Source organism: Pongo abelii, chromosome 13 (assembly GCF_028885655.2).
Source record: "Pongo abelii isolate AG06213 chromosome 13, NHGRI_mPonAbe1-v2.0_pri, whole genome shotgun sequence".
NCBI lineage: Eukaryota > Metazoa > Chordata > Mammalia > Primates > Hominidae > Pongo > Pongo abelii.
Window position 1 is genome coordinate 44,061,001 of NC_071998.2, and position 17,268 is coordinate 44,078,268.

Here is a 17,268-nt window from a genome sequence, read left to right on the forward strand (position 1 = left end):
AGGAGTGAGTAAAGAAGGTTGAGGAATAGGATTAGGGAAACTGGTAACCAGTGATTATAATCTGATTGCCTCAAATTTCCAAGCTTGAACGTTGCTAAGGTGAGCAAGTTTTCAGGTCTTACCCAGGTTGTGTGGTGGGTATTAGAGGCTTAAGGTGAAGAAAGTTCTCTCTATCTTTGACCAGAGGCATGGAAGATTCTTGATTATTACATTTGAATAGAGGTCAGAAATATGAATGTCATTCCCAGTGCTTCTTTGTCTTATTCCTCAGCGCCCATAACCCAGGGAACTGGAGTCAACTTCCCAATTGGAGAAATCCCAAGCCAACCATACTATCATGACATGAACTCGGGGGTCAATCTTCAGAGGTCGCTGTCTTCTCCACCAAGCAGGTACTGAAAGAAGGGCTGCTCATATTCTCAACTGATACACACATAGGTTCGTAGGTGGATGATAGGCAGATAGATAGGTAGGTAGGTAGAGAGAGATGGGAAATAATTTTTGCTGGTAGTACACAGATGTTTAATCTTTCCTGGTTAAATTTATTTGGCTGTTACAAATTAAATGTAATTGTTGTACACGGCAGTTTAAAAAATTTTTTTCAGGGGGACAGGTAACTAGGAAAATATATTAATATGATTTTTGTCCTGTTGTAGGAAATATTAAAATGCTACAAGTTAACAAAATCTTTTGATGACTTTAAAAATGATGTTGCTGTGGCAATGATCTCTGGTTTATAACTGATTCCTGGTAACTTTTACCCAAATATTACATCTAAGCTTAGGATAATGAAACATAAAAAATAAAATGTGTCATTTACCTAGCCTTAAAATTAAAGACCACAGTTTGCCAAGTTCTTCAATTAGTTGATGTTTTTTGACTAATTTAATTAACTCTCTGTTACCAATGAAAATATTACCTTACCTGAGATTTGGTTTAACCAGTCTGTGTTAATCAGTATGGGTATAAAATAGCTTCTTAATCTTTGTTCTGGATATTCACCTTTCTTATTCATTGAGATGAGTCACATTTCCATATTAAAATGTATCATTTTGGCTGAGCACAGTGGCTCCTGCCTGTAATCCCAGCACTTTGGGAGGCTGAAGTGGGAGGATCGCTTGAGCCCAGGAATTCAAGACCAGCCAGGGCAACATAGCAAAACCCCATCTCTGCAAAAAATACTAAAATCAGCTGGGTGTGGTGGCAAGCACCTATAGTTCAAGCTACTTGGGAGGCTGAGGTGGGAGGATTGTTTGAGCCTGGGAGGTGGAGTTTGCTGTGAGCCAAGATTGAGCCACAATGTACTACATCCTAGGTGAAAGAGTGAGACCCAGTCTCAAAAAAAAAAAAAAAAAGTATCATTTTAAAAGTGTGCCATTTAGTTTTAATTTGGCAATGGCCTTCTTTTTTTCACAGTCGATTTTAAGAATAAAGAATCAATAATCTAAGTTTTAAGAAAAAGTAAAGAATAATATATAAAATAGTTTATAATCAGTAAAATACTATAATTTTTTATTATTAATTATAGGGTTCTTACTAAGAATTACTGTTTGATAAGTATCTTCTAAATGCCAGCCACTTAACTAAAAGCTTTACATTTAACAACTCATTTTACCCTTCCAACCGTCTGCCTTTGAACTAGGTTTTATTGTTTCCAATTTACAGATGATTAAACTGAGTTTAGGTAAGTTAAGGAGCTTACTATTAACAATTCATAAGTGGCCTACTCAAGATTTTATACTAGGACTGTCTTGACTCCAAAGCTCTTGTTTTACTTTATTACCTTATCTTTGGATTGCATTGTCAATAACAAGTGCTATTAAAAGGAACATTGTCAGTATTGATAATGATAATGAGTCAGGTACACAATAACACAATTTTAATGTTGGAAGGCAAACAACATTAAGAGTTCACTTTTTATTAGTGGAATTTTTTGTGGAAATACATTTGAAAGATAAATATAATGAACACCATATTTGTTAGACAGGTTAGGTATATAAGATGGTATAATAAATGGTATATGCAACTAGAAATATTTGCTATTACTATTGATATCTTGAATACTCACCATTATTACTTGTGCTTATGAAAATTTTCACAGTAAGGATCTTCTCAGATCATTTACTTTAAAATGTACACATCTTCCCAGAAGTCCCATTAATATAACCATTGCCATATTTTAACAGCAAAAGACCCAAAACTATATCCATAGATGAAAATATGGAACCAAGTCCTACAGGAGACTTTTACCCCTCTCCAAATTCACCAGCTGCTGGAAGTCGAACATGGCATGAAAGAGACCAAGGTGAGTAATAAGGAGATGCCTCTAGAGACCATGAGTAAAATGTTGGCTCGTTTCTTAAGTTTCGTTTAGTCAAAATTTCATAATTAAACCAATATGGATTGTATATTTTTTTCATAAAATGATTCCTGTAGAATTATATTTGAGATAATATGTTAGTCAAATGTCATCAAAGTTAATTTATCCGAAATCTTATTTTTACATGTTTCGTCGGAGTTTTTTTAGACAAAATGATATTTTAGAACCCACAATTATGTATGTGACTGATTATGGTCTGTCTGCATTTGTTGGTCGGAGTACAGCAGAACCACAAACTGTGATTCAATTAGATCTGCCTGCTCCTCTCTATGGAGCGTTGCAGGGAGCCAAACTTTAAGCAGTTTGTGAGTGCCAGGAACTGAAAGTTGTCATTTAAAGGAACCTGCAATTCCTTTTGGAAGTAGGTAGACCATATACAATAAAGAAAAGTGTAATGTAAGATACATTGTGTTGGAGTCAATCTAGCTGTGCTTTCTAGATAAAACTGTGACCCAGTTCTAGGGCAGCTTTGAGGAGAAATATAACTTTAAGAAATGGGTATTGAGACCCAGAAGGATTGAGACTTAGCTCTTCTTAAAGTCTGTTGGATTTAGTATATTTCATTAGACATATCCATGCTTTCCCCCACAATCAGAGGGAGATTATTAAGCATGGAAATAGAAAAATTAGCCAACTGAAGTTTTTGTTGGTATGTAAGCATGTGTGCAAATAAGATCTTATGTCAGCAGCATAAACATGTATTTTTAAATTGTCTTTTAAATGGAATTCTGCATTAAAAAAATCTAGCCTGGGCAATATGGCAAGACCCCATCTCTACAAAAAAATACAAAACATAAGCCAAGCATAGTGGTGTGCGCCTGTAGTCTCAGCTACTCAGGAGGCTGAGGTGGGAGGATCAGTTGAGCCTGGGAAGCAGAGGATGGAGTAAGCTGTGATCACACCACTGTACTCTAGCCTGGGTAACAGAGTGAGACCCTGTCTCCAAAAAAAAAAAAAAAAAAAAAAAAAAATCTAAAAGAAAGGAATAATGGTTTTCAGCCCAAGACTTGGGTGTGTATTGGTGAGGGTTGGGGTACTCTATGTTGAGTACTCTTAGGAGACACATAACTCTGGGCCTTAACAGTTAAGGTCAAAATCAGTTCCTTATTCAGTGCTCCTTCTTTGCTGCTCAAATTTTTTATACCGAGTGCCATGGGGTTTAAAGAACAGTGAAAAATCTTCATGGAGACATTGGCCTTTGAGTCAAGTGTACCTCCTTTAGCACAACTGACCCAAAGCTCAGTTCCTAAATCTCACCTAAATCTCCTTGAGATTTTAACTAGTAAAGAAGTGAGGGGCTGAAGAGGGTGGTGGTGGGAACTGAGACAAAAGCATAACCATGTATTAGGTGGGGAGGCAAATTTGAGAATGGCTGTGTGTGCCATGTGGCTGGACACAGTGCACATGGAGGAAAATAATGGAGATGACAAGGGTCATTTTATGCAAGGATATGAAACTCAACTGGAGAGTTTTAACTGTGAGACTCCCCTCAGAGGGAATTTTGTCTGTGAGACTCCCCTCATGAGAGACCCCACCAAATCTATTTTTCAGGCAGTAGGCAAAAATCATCTTTATAAAATGTAAATAACAGCATATTACTCCCCTACTTCAGATCCTCTAGTCACTTCCCGCTACTCTCAGGAAAAAATGGGAATCTTTTCATATGACCAACAGGCCATAGCCTTGGCAGGTGACATTCTGCTTCCTCTTGCTTGCACTTGAGCCCACTGCTTTATTTAAAGTTGGGAATTCAACAACTGGGACCTTCCTATAAGTTGTGACCTCTGGAATGCTCTTCTAACTCTTCATCTGGCAAACTCTTTGTCATCCTTTAGAGCCCAGCTTAAATTGAGAAATTTCAGTCTAAATTCTGTCTTCCTAGTTTTCTCTGTCAACACTCAGTACTGTTCTTTCATTGTACTCATAATATGTAATCATATAGCTATTTATGGGATTAGTTGTCTAAATCTGTCTACACTATGAGAGCAGGGACTTTATCTATTTTGACTATTACTGTAACCAGCACTTAACACACACTTGGTGCATAGTAGGAGTACAATAAATAGTTGTATAAATGAACCATTGATGGGCAGAACACCAGTCTCATTAGTGAAAGCAAGATATAATAGAGACTTTTACCAGAGTTGCAGAAGTGAAACGAAAAACAAAACCCTCAACCCTTTATATTTTATTGCTTGTTTTACTGACATTGTCAGCTTATTCTAAACAAAGCCATACTTTCCCTGTCAGAAAATTCTTCTGGAGAAGATTTTAATGGTAATAACCTTGTGAATGTGTGGGAATGGATGCGTTATTCAGAAGTGTAGGTGTTCTTTATTATAGAGAGTGTCACTTTGTAAGAACTGATTCCTCTTTAAGCCTATTGAATAAAGCCAATCTCAAATCATATTATGAAACATTTTTGAAAAGTAGAAGGGAAACTGTCATTCTTTTTTTTGTGAAAACATTGTATTGTCTTGGTGATTTTCTTTTGTCAAAATGACTAGACTTATTGGAGGAGTCTGTAAAGGCATATTATGTTTAGAGTAAGGAAGAATATTCCATTCTCAAATATGCATTTTAAACACACACACACACACTCTGTCACTTTAATTCTGAAGACCCTGAAGACTTCGTAATATGCACAATAAGCCATTGTGGGAAGAAGACTCAACTACAATGAAGAAATGCGGGCAATACAGTACTATCTTTATAAATTTGCTAAGCTTAATGCAGTCCTTTTGTTCTTAGAAAATTGCTTTTTAAAAATTTGCAAAATAAAATGCCCAATGGTTGTTCTTGTCCATCTTCTAATGTTCTTTAGACACACTTGCCTGTGGTGGAGGGAGTTGTCTAAAGCACATATTGAGTGCCACTCCAGTCATTGAAATAGCTTTGACATGTCTTGTATTTATAATATTTTCTCCTACAAAGCCCTGCACTAATTGATACTCAATAACTATTTATTGGTTGATTAAGATATGCTTGTGTTTAAAATGGGCAGAAATCCTAAAAATTTACTACTAATTATTTCCTGGGTATGCCTTATTCTGTTAGTGTTAAATTTGCATTAAAATCTATTCTTGACATAGCCCTTAGCAAAATTGATTTATTAAGTATGAGAATCAAAGATAACAAAATTATGGACAATATGTGGCATTCTACTTTCCCTTTCAATCTGAAATACCAACCTAAACCATTGAGATTTATTCTGAGTAGGCAAAAATGAAGGATATAATATGACCAAATTATTATATGTATTCTGTTCTTAAAATAAATCAGGCAAAATATTAACACAAAATCTAGGTTTATGTAATAATATGTTCATTCAATTTTAGTAACTTAATGAAAAAGTATTTTTATTTTAGCATATTACAATAATAAATTAATTATGTCCTTATGTCATTTCTTTTCAAAACAAAAAGTTACAACTTCCTGATTATAAGAGAATTGTAATTTATACTTTTGCAAATATAGACATGAATATTTTAAAACATAATTTAATAGTGTTAAACATTTTGTAGGGGGCTATATAATTTGCTTCTTCTGATGAATAGTGATGAAAATTAAATTTGTCAGCATCTATATTATGTAATATTTATATTTTTACTTTGTATTATTTTATATATACAGAAGGAAATGAAAAGGAAAATAATACTGAGTCACTAGCAAAGGGGTATCCAACAACTGTTATATTTCTTTCCTATGTTTCAGAATATTTCTCCTTGCTTAGTCTCTTCTGTAAATCCTGGTCTTAAACTTCTGACTGCTTCTCTCTCTATTAAAAACTTTCTTTTTTGGATATTGTTTTTCTTCATTTAAGATTTTAATGATGAATGAATAGAACCAGATTAGACTATCAACAGGCAAGTTGAACATTTCTTTTATTCCAGTACTTCCTCCATAAAAAATTCCATTAAGATCTTGTCTTTCTTAATTTTTTTTTCCATCGGAGTCAATTCAGAGACTCAATTCCTAGTTGATGTACTTTTTTTGAAATTTTTCTTTATAGCAATCTTTTGTAACTTTTGATATAAGAGGAAAAATAAGAGGTCATAGTTTTTCGTCTGATTCAAGTTACTCTCATGAGACTAAATCCAGTTGTATTCCATTGCTCAGTGTGTTAGTCCATTTTCATGCTGCTGATAAAGACCTACTTGAGACTGGGCAATTTACAAAAGGAAGAGGTTTATTGGACTTACCATTCCATGTGGAAGGAGGAGCAAGTCACGTCTTATATGGATGGCGGCAGGCAAAGAGAGAGCTAGTGCAGGGAACTTCTGTTTTTAAAACCATCAGATCTTGTGAGACTCATTCACTATCATGAGAACAACACAGGAAAGATCTGCCCCCATAACTCAGTCTCCTCCCACCAGGTTCCTCTCATGTCATGTGGGAATTGTGGGAGTTACAATTCAAGATGAGATTTGGGTGGGACACAGCTAAACCATATCACTTAGTACTTTAACAGACAAATAAATAGTATGCTTGAACATTGAAAACAATTCTTTATAAGGTCACTTTGCCACTGCCATTCTAATAGTCACTAATTTATCTAAGTCTGAATGTAAAACTTCTAAAACATTTAATAGACATTTAGTGAGAAAAAATATTATATGGTAAATATATTTGCAGTATGCAGCTGGGGATTTCGCGTGGTTTTTTTTTTTTTTTTTTTTTTTTTTTTTTTTTTTTTGTGAGCAGCAGCAAGATTTATTGCAAAGAGCGAAAGAACAAAGCTTCCACATTGTGGAAGGGGACCCAAGCGGGTTGCCCTCAGCTGGGGATTTCTAAATGGAAATTTGAACAGCTTTTCAGCTAGATGAGTATTTAAACAACCTGTAATCTTAGATAAAATATAAATTCAAAAAGACTTTATGCAGTAAAATGTTATTAATTTCTACATGTATGGGATTTGAGATAATTTGGTTCAATGAACAATTTGTCAAATGTCTATTATATTGGAGGAATTTTTATAGGCATTGGGTACACAAGTATGAATAAATTAAGTTTCCAGCCCTTGACCTCCCAAATGGAAAAATAACTTTTACTATTTAGAAAAATCGGGGACTAAAATAAATAAGATTATGAGAGAACTGACTCCATGCTTTAGAGCTGGCTTGGTTTTAAGGACGATGAGCGGTAAATCTTTACATAAAATCAATAAATTGGCATGTTAGCAAAAACTAGCACTACTTGGTATATTGGCATGTTATTACAATTTGGAGCATAGTTTGAAAAATTAAACTGGACTCTCAAGCTATGTTTAGGCATTGTGTTCTGGTGTCTTAGGTACTAAAAAATAAAAATACTAATTTTTATAAAAGTCTCCAGTTCTGCTATATAAATGTCTTCTCAGTTAAGTCTTTCTGAAATTTTAATTTGTTTCCAAGTCCTAGAGATTTATTTTTGATAATTTTGAAAATATTCTCATTAGTAAGGTAGTCTTAACTGTTGTGCTGAATTTCAATTTGCACTTTCTAGAGTTCTATAAGGATATAGTATTAAATGTCAAACACATTAAGCCAGAGGGCCCAAGGGAACACTGGGGGCTAGAGAGTAAAAATGCCAGTTTAGTATTATGTGCTCAATCAGGAAATAAGTAACAGTAAATAAGAGTGTGATAGCATGCTGACAGAACCAGAATCAGAGGCCAGCGTTTCTGTTTTTTCTCGCTCTGTTGCCCAGGATGGAGTGCAGTGGCACGATCATGGCTCACTGTAGCCTTGACCCCCCAGGTTCAAGTGATCCTCCCACCTCAGCCTCCCAAGTAGCTGGGACTACAGGCACTTGCCACCATGCCCAGCTAATTTTTAAATTTTGTGTAGAGCTGGGGTCTCACTATGTTGCCCATGCTGTTCTGGAACTCCTGGACTCAACTGATCCTCCTACCTGGGCCTCCCAAAGTGATGGGATTACAGGTGTGAGCCACCACACCAGGCTCCCCAGCATTTCCTAATGTGAGTTTAGGAATGTGAAAAGATATGCTACATACAAAAGAGTGGTCAGCTAAATTTGGAAAATTTTTTTGTAACAAAAATTTCAACTATTTTCATTCATAAATGAATATGCAGAATATTTAATATGCTACTGTGTGCTGTGAATATCCAGGAGTGGCTCTTGACTGAACATGTTTATTAAGTTTGTGACTTCAGAACCTTTTATTTCTATCAAAGAATCCATAGGGAGCATTAATCCTAGGCTCAAACTTTGGAACACAGTGCTCTTGCCCAAACCACAGTCTGACAAATGATATAATCTCAAGATTTCTCTAGAGCTGTGGGAGCTGAATGAATAAGCAGCTTTCATAAATGGATGAGTAACTGCTATCTGGGAGTCATTAACATTAAATGAAGTCCTAGAAAATGGCAGTGCAGACAGCTTGGTAACCATACTGGAAGAAGTTTTTAAGTTCTCTTTGGGGACCAAATAGAACACCAACAATTCCTTACGTTCCTGCAGTTTGTATCACAGGGATGAAATAGCAGATATTCAAATATCAAAGTTTTGAACCAGAAAAAAAGAGAGCTACAAATGCTTTTGATGGATGAATGTGAAGAAGAGATGGTTTTGAATTTTATGTTCAAGCCCAATTTTTAACTTTCTTTGTTTAGCTTCTTCTTATGGAAAATATCAAAAGTAGAGAACTCTAAGTGAATTTCCAGGTAGTACCCTGGCATTGGAAAGCAAACTTCAAGGATGCTTCCACCCTGAAGAGGAATGCCTCTTCAACTACACTGCTACACTGCTGTAATTGAAAAATCACAACACGATCTTCTTCAAAATGGAAAGGAAAACAATAAATTGTTGGTGAAGGCTTTCATCAGAATTCCCCACATTGCCTCCTAATTAGTGAATGTTTGTTCCCCCTTCATGTGTTCTAATCAAGAATAGCATTTTGGATGGGGTAAACTTGTATACATGTTAGAAGGGCTGGTACTGATTAATATGGAAAAGTCGTGCTCATATTTCTGTGCTCTGGAGGCTTAAATATTTGAAAATACAGCATTTTGCAGAAAAACCACAATAGATAATTAGTTTGAAAAAATAACAACTTTCTATTTAATACTGGGTTTCTAGCTTGATGGAACACAGCTTAAAATAGGGAAGTGGGAAACCCATGGGAGATAATATCATAGTGTGCCATACAAAGTTTCTCTGCATAAGAAAAGGTTTTATTTCAAATCTCTTTACATATTGAGTTCATGTTTAAGCTTATTGTGAAGTAGTTTGGAAAGCCAGTGTCATTTGAGTTATTAGACTCCCAATATCATATACAATAAGAAATTGATTTTTTGGGTACAGATCACAAATTATTAGAACCCTTAGTAAGACATAATTCAAGCTCCTGTTTCACAGCTAAGTAGTCCAAGGATCAGAGAGGCTGTCCTGTCCGGAGTAATGAATGGCAGAGCCTAGATCTTTGTTCAAGGGATTTTTTTCGTTTTCTGTTATCCTGCAGCCTGCCTAAGGAATCAGTATGTAAACTTACAAATGGCCTAGGAGATTTAAACACTGCTTCGCAAGTCTTCCCAGAGGGACACTTTTCTTGGAAAGCTTAAGGAAGACTCTGTTAGACCTAACAGAACTAGAATGAGAAAATAGAGGTGTATTTGTGAGTTTTCAGGGTTCTGAAAGAATTCTCAAAACAAAATTTTGAGATGGTAAAATTTTACATATACATACACACACACATATAAATCAACTATTATTATTAGTGCCAGGATTAAAATTTTTTCAACTAAAATAAACTGAAGATATGAATGCTTTTGAAGAATAAATGTGGGGAAGAGTTTGTTTGAAATGAATGTTTAAGCACAATTTTAAGAAGTCTTTTGGCCTGGAGAATATTGAAAGTAGAATTGTTAAGTGAACCTCACTGTAGCATCACCCAGCTTCAACTGTTATTAACACTTTGCCAGTCTTATTGCATTTACTATCTCCCAGTTTTTGAAAGTATTTTAAAGCAAATCCCAGATATCTGTCATTTTGCTTGTAAATAGATCTGAGTGTTTCGAACAGTGAATTTTTTTTTACATAATCAAAGTACTATTATCAATTTAACAAATATAACATTAATTTCTTAATATAATCTAACATGTAATCCATGTTCAAATTCCCTAGAATATCTCAAAGGTTGTCTTGTTTGAATCAGGACTCAAATTTAGTCCATAGATTATATTTGTATTTTCACCTTCTTTTTAGCCTACACTGATTATTCACCTCCTTTTTCTGTATTATTTATTTATTGAAGAAAGCATGTAAATTTAAAAATTCAACATGCACATGTAAATGAAACAAGGAAAACAAGATTCTATTGCCATTTGTGGTTGTCATTTATTTATTGAGCCCTTCCTTTCTGTCAGGTGCTTGGCTAAGTTTATATCTATTTTTCTTTTAAACCTGACAGAAACCCCATTTTACAGCTTACTAGACTGATCATTACAATGCTTAAGAAACTCATCATAGATCATGCAGATCATAAGTAGCAAAGGTAGAATGGGAACCCTTGTCTCTCTAGCTGAAGAAACCCATGCTCATTATTACTATATAATACTGTATCCCAAATATTTGGGATATTATATTTGGGATAACATCATTGAGATATTATGTTTATGATTTTGCAAACTAATTGTAAAACCTCTATTACAATTTTTTTTAATGCATGAAACTTCAATACAGATGAATGCACATAACTTCATAGGGGCTCGTAAACTCCTCAGGGATTCATGCATGTAGTCCTTGCACTGAAATCAGGTTAAAATCACTTTTCCATTTAATAAGGTAGTAATAAATAATCCTAAGTTCTAGAATGTCTTTAGTAGAAGTGTGTGATATATGGCCAGTTTAAAATGAGCTATATTTGTCAAAATATAAAAATAAAGTATGTATTTATTATCATGCATATGTTTTCTTTTAGTTCCGTTCTAGTCTTTTTGCCTTAAGCCTAGTGCACTGTAATTGTGATTAGGAAACTCTAAATACTGGTGTGGTCTTAGACAAATCACTTAACTTCAGTAAATCTTGAGTTTTCCCATCTGTAAAATAACAAAGTTGTATACTAAGGTTTCTTTGTGTTCTAACATTTTAGATTTTGAATCTATTGGAGTCAAAGAATTTGAAGATCTTCAGTACTTGAGTCTTTTCAAAGCCGTCATTAACATGGATCTTTTGGAAAATTCAGAAAGTTTTCTGTTTCTTAAATTGTTTTTTGAATGTTCATTTTAAGCACTCTCATTGAATAACAATAATTGGGCTGCTTATGTGCTTGGAGGCCCTGTATATTTTGCTTTACACCTGAGGAATGCGCAGTTCTCACAAATGCATGTCCTGTCCTGCACCATTCTGGTGCAACAAATGATTGATAGAGATTGAGTTATTATAACAGAACCTTGTTATGGAATCAGTGTCTCCTACTTTGAAAACAAATGACTCAGCCAGACAGCAACATTTATTTTCTCTAAATGACTAGGGATGTAGCAATGGGAGACCATTATCCTGTGACAATATTCGGTTTCATTGACGTTATCTCACAAATGTAATTGGTCCATTACTAAATAGAGGTTTTGTTACTGATGAATTTCACATGATTTCTAAAACCATTAGGATAATAAATATGCCATCATAGTAATTTCATTGACAGAATGTCTTTTTTTCTTCATCTACATTTGTTGGAGAAAAAATATAGATTTAGGTTGAACTTAAACGCTACAATTTATACCAATTTTGACTCCTTTTCCATTAAGAGCAACAGAATATTGTGCAGAGTAATCATATTTGCATTGAGCTGCTGAACTGATGACCTTAAAATTTTTGTAATTCTTTTTCTACCACACTAAATCACATCAAATCATAATTGTTCTCAAGCAATTAGTTTACTACCTCAGTTTAATGATTTTATTTGAAGTAAGTTCCAGATCATTTATAGGACTTTCCTGTAAATCCACTAAAGTAACACATCAGTTAAATCAGCCCTAACCATTACCAGCGTGGATAATAACAGCATTAGTAACAACAAAAACCTCGAGATGTCTTGTAGCATACATGTTTTTAAATGTATGGCTTTTCCCCAAATGTTCTCCTCTGAAAACTCATCTGTAATCTTGTTAAATTAGAACTCTTCCAGTATCTTTCTGACTTTTACAGTTAAGGTTATGGTATTGATTTTATTTTATAGCCCATGGCTCTCAGATGCTTAACACTAATAAGCCTCCATAGCCAAGAGGTTTTCCCGAGAGGCATGGTGAATAGCAGCTATTTACCTATGCCAGTGTTTAATAAGCGACGAAAATATGCTCCAAGTCCTGCATAATTGTTTGATGTTTTTTCTCTCTTTCAAATTAGGTTTACACACATTACTCAAGACACTTTATCATTGTCTGTCTGTTAAAATGAAATTGCTTAGTGAACAAAAGCATTTTGAAGTGTTTTTAAAAAGTAGTTTTCATTTATGCCATATTCATTGTTTTAGCACTGTTCTTCGTTATTCAAAGGATTTTTTTAAGTGTCTCTGGAAGATGTTTGTGAGCTTCAAAGAGGTTTGCTTTAACTTTGTATTGGGTGTAGGTGTAGCCTCGAGACCTTTTTTATAGAGAAGTGATAAAATTGAGACTTGTAGGAACATGCTACTTAACTGTGCTTGGGCTAAAATATATGGCAAGAGAGACTTAAACTATTAGAAAATATTTTACTTTACTGAGGAATACAATAATATGCTCAAGTGTAATTAAGATTAAATAACTCAATAATTAAAGTAAGAATTTCATTTATTTAACACAAAGACCACCATACTTTCTTGTGTGAAAAGGAACTGATTTCATAAATTTTAAAAAAATGGTTGAGAAATCTAATTGAAGATGACATCTTATCTCCTCTTAACGTAGCTTGCCATTTTTTCCAGTGTTATTTTAGAGTGTGATAAATGTAAATATATATATAAAGAGATACTTTCTTAACATGGCAGCTAATTATTTTTTGAATCATCTGGCATCATCATCAAACTACTGTAGTGGGATTACATCCATATGTCTTGTCATAACATTCAGAGCTTTTTGTTAACTTGGAGTGTGTGGGAAGGACTTGTTCACATTTGCCACACAATCATAAAATTTTACATCTAGAGGAGTCCTTAGACACAGATATTTAGATATTCTTTTCTCTTCACTGTATTTTCAAAAGACATTGTTTTGCCTGTAGCCAACTAAATTGCAAATGTTACATTTAAGCATTTCATTTTACAGTTTTGCAATATCCAGTACCTAAACTAATAAGAAGCTTTCCTTCTTGCAGTGTAATGTTGGACACCTAACAGGATTCAATATTGTCAACCCAGCTTTGGGAATCATTTATAGTATTCTGTGGAGCTACAGGCAATGATTTTCCCAAAAATATGTATTTTACAATTTTTACAGTAAAAGTAATAGTTATTTGTGGGGAATTTGAAAAAACAAACTTTCAAATATGAAGAAGAAAATAAAAATCACCTGTAATCTCATCACATAAAGATAACTTCTGTTAGTATTTGATTATATATATGCTAGCCTGTTTTTCTATGTATTTTTCTGCATTTCGGTGCATTCTATTTCTATGAATGTATTTTTGCAGTAAATTGAGCTTATATGATATATGCTATTTTGTAAGTTTTTTTGTCTTCATAGTCTAATGGCATTTTACCATATCCTTCAATTTCCTTTTTTTTTTTTTTTTTTTTTTGAGACAGAGTCTCACCCTGTCACCCAGGCTGGAGAGCAGTGGTGTGATCTTGGCTCACTGCAACCTCCACCTCCCTGGTTCAAGCAACTCTTCCTGCCCTAACCTCCCCAGTAGCTGGTATTACAGATGCGCGCCACCATGGCCAGCTAATTTTTGTATTTTTAGTAGAGATGGGGATTCACCATGTTGGCCAGGCTGGTCTCGAACTCCTGACCTCAGGTGACTTGATCCACCCTCCTCGGCCTCCCAAAGTGCTGGGATTACAGGCATGAGCCACCCCATCCAGCCTTCCACTTTGTAATGAGTACATAATATGCCATACTTTGTCTACACCATAGAATTTTAAATATCTACTTTGCTGATGAATATTTAGATAGTTTTGGAGTTTTTATATTATAAAGAGAGATACAGTGAACATCATTGCATGTAACTCTGTGCCTAATCTGGATTGGGTGATTTTTGTCTAGTTCTTTTCACTGTCCCCAGTCCCTAGCATACTGCCTGGCATGAAATCACCAAGTAGAAGTTCAGTGAAATTTTGCTATGGGAATAAATACATTCCTACTGTAGAATTACTAAGTTAAATCTTATGTCCATTTCTAAGGCTTTTGGTAAATATTGGCATATATCTTATCAATTTACATTCCCTAGAGCAGTGCCTGAATGGCTTAACTCCATTGTTGTAAGCCGTAATAATTTCAATGTAGCACATGGCTCTGTAAGCAATTTCGAAGCATGTCCGCTGATAGAAATTTATAGAACATTCTTTATGGCCCTATGACTTTACCCATGCACCTCTTTTTTTATCATTTATATTTTATTTAAGCCATCAAGGAACACACCATGTATCTTCTCCCCATGAGCCAGGATAGCTCCATTTGTGAAGAAAATGGAGAAATTGAGAGGGTATTGTACAAAGGATTGTACAAAGCTTTCAAGTAAAGGCAGAGCCTACTTGGTCTCTCTCTCCTTTCTTCCTCCTCCAGGACACACACCCTCACCCATCATCAGTCCTTTATTTATTAGGTAAAACCTGTTAAAGTAAGGATTGCTGTCATTCTCTACATGGAGATCCTTAGAAATAAATACATCAAAGCTTTGGGCTGGGATCTTAAGTATCTGCCAGGCTAGATGCTGCCGCAATCTGGCCTTAATAGTTGTCTTATTCTACATAACACTCATACACTTATAAATAACCTGGACACTTTCCTCTCCTCAACACTATTTATCCCAGGGCAAAAACAGAGGCAGAGAAATTGTGGTCTTTTTAGCTTTCAGTTAGCAATCATCTTCTCTGCCTTCTCCTTGTCCTCTGGGAACAGAGCCCAGACTGTTTCCTTGTCTCAAAACTGACTCTGGATTTGTGGCCTGAAGTAAAAATGTCAGATTTCAGCTACAAAACTCATCCCACACACTTGATTTGGTAGCCTCTCATTTACTACCTTATTTATTTTAAATAACAGTATTATTTTATACAGATGGTTCTTTTCTTTTTCCTGTTGTCTTCCAGCTTCCACCCAACATTTTAATGGAAAGCAGAAATATCCCAGTTAAGCTAAAGCTCATTTTTCACTTTCAGTGCTGTGTTGCTTGACAGAGTTTCAGTGGAGTGATGGATGTGTTGACCAAATTTGCCTTCACCCAACAATGAATTTGGTCTCTGAAGAGGTTTTCGATATTCAGAATTTTTGTTTAACTATAAAACTCTTTTAAAAAAATCTATGAAAGTCTAATACTTTCAAAAGTCCAAAAAATGAAGAACTTTAAAAATTATGAGGGTGTATCAACTTGATAAAACTTGTCAATATAATATAATCTTGTCAAATCCCAGCCATTGGACTGTCTCTAAGCTAAGTGTGCTTATGTATGTTCTTTCCCTCTCTGGTCTGTATCAGACTCCTCTGGTCAATATGATACCAGAGGGTCAAAGTTAACAGAAGTTTTGCAACTGTTTTCATTACACTTTGAGTTTTCTTCTGCCAAAAAAAAAAAAAAAAAAAAAAAAAAGAAGAAGAAAAAAAGGAAGAAAGGAAAAAAGAAGACCATGTGCAATGGATCAAGCCTATAATCTCAACACTTTCAAAGGCCAAGGCAGGAGATCTCGTGAGACTAGGAGTTCCAGAACAGCCTGGGCAATATAGCCAGACTTTGTCCCTACTAAAAATTTACAGATTAGCTGAGTGTGATTGTGTGCCCATAGTCCTAGCTACTCGGGAGGCTGAGATGGGAGGATCACTTGAACCCAGGAGTTTGAGGCTGCAGTGAGCCATGATTGTGCCACCGCAGCCTGGGCAACAGAGTGAGACCTTGTCTCTAAAATAATTAAATAAATTTAAATAAATAAATGAAATTTGCAAAATAATAAAAGATAGAAAGGAAAAAGAGGAATCCTGTAAATTGTTCAGCAGCTTGATAATGTGAAAAGTAAAGAAGATATTTAGATATTTTTAACAGTGATTATAGCTTTATAAGCACTTAGCAATAAAACAAACCTTAACATTAAATACTGGAGAATAAAAGTAGCCAGCAAATGGTGACTTGTCTCTATAGGGTTCATTTAGACTTGTTGACAAGTTACAAGTATGGCATGTAAATAAGGAAGACAATTTAGGAATATGTAAAATAATTAGACTTTTAAAACCTTTTGAGGCAATTTACTTCTTTGTTAACCAGATAGAAATAGGACTATTTTATCCTAGAAAAAGGACTAAATCATGGGACTGGCACAGTGAATACATTTTAATTTAGTGATATGGTATGCTGAAAATAATAGCTTCCAGAAATTCAAGAATTCTTGTGTGTTCTTACATAATTAGTTTGAAATTGTTAAAAATTGTATTACTATAGGGAAGAAAAGGAATTTTTCAAAAAAGAAAATTATGTGTTTTCTATGTAGGCTTTAGAAGTCTGATTTGTAACCTTAATCTACTCGAGCATATTGGAAAAGCTAACATATTGCTCTACTATATGTGAAAAAGGAGCAGGTGTCCCAGACAGGCAGGTGTTAAGGTGGCTGTTTGAGCTTGCCCTAGATCACTAGTTGACTTCAGTGAAGTTCTACTAACAGGTGGCTAACTGATTGGAGTGCCATGTGACATTTATCCCGGGAGCGACTTGGATGACAGGCTGCTACAGACTGAGGAAGGGGTCTTTGCTTTGATGAAGAAATTGCCAAA

General features: G+C 34.8%; 1 protein-coding gene across 14 annotated transcripts in view; it reads left to right on the forward strand.

Annotated features, from left to right (window-relative positions):
• Positions 1–17,268, forward strand: part of NFIB (nuclear factor I B) — a 245,679-nt gene that overhangs the window by 178,348 nt on the left and 50,063 nt on the right. For all 14 annotated transcript variants that reach the window (XM_054519869.2, XM_054519871.2, XM_054519872.2 and 11 more), the window contains exons 5-6: positions 272–392; positions 2,187–2,305. In XM_054519869.2, the coding sequence (XP_054375844.1) occupies positions 272–392; positions 2,187–2,305 (240 nt within the window). The remainder of the gene's footprint in view (positions 1–271; positions 393–2,186; positions 2,306–17,268) is intronic.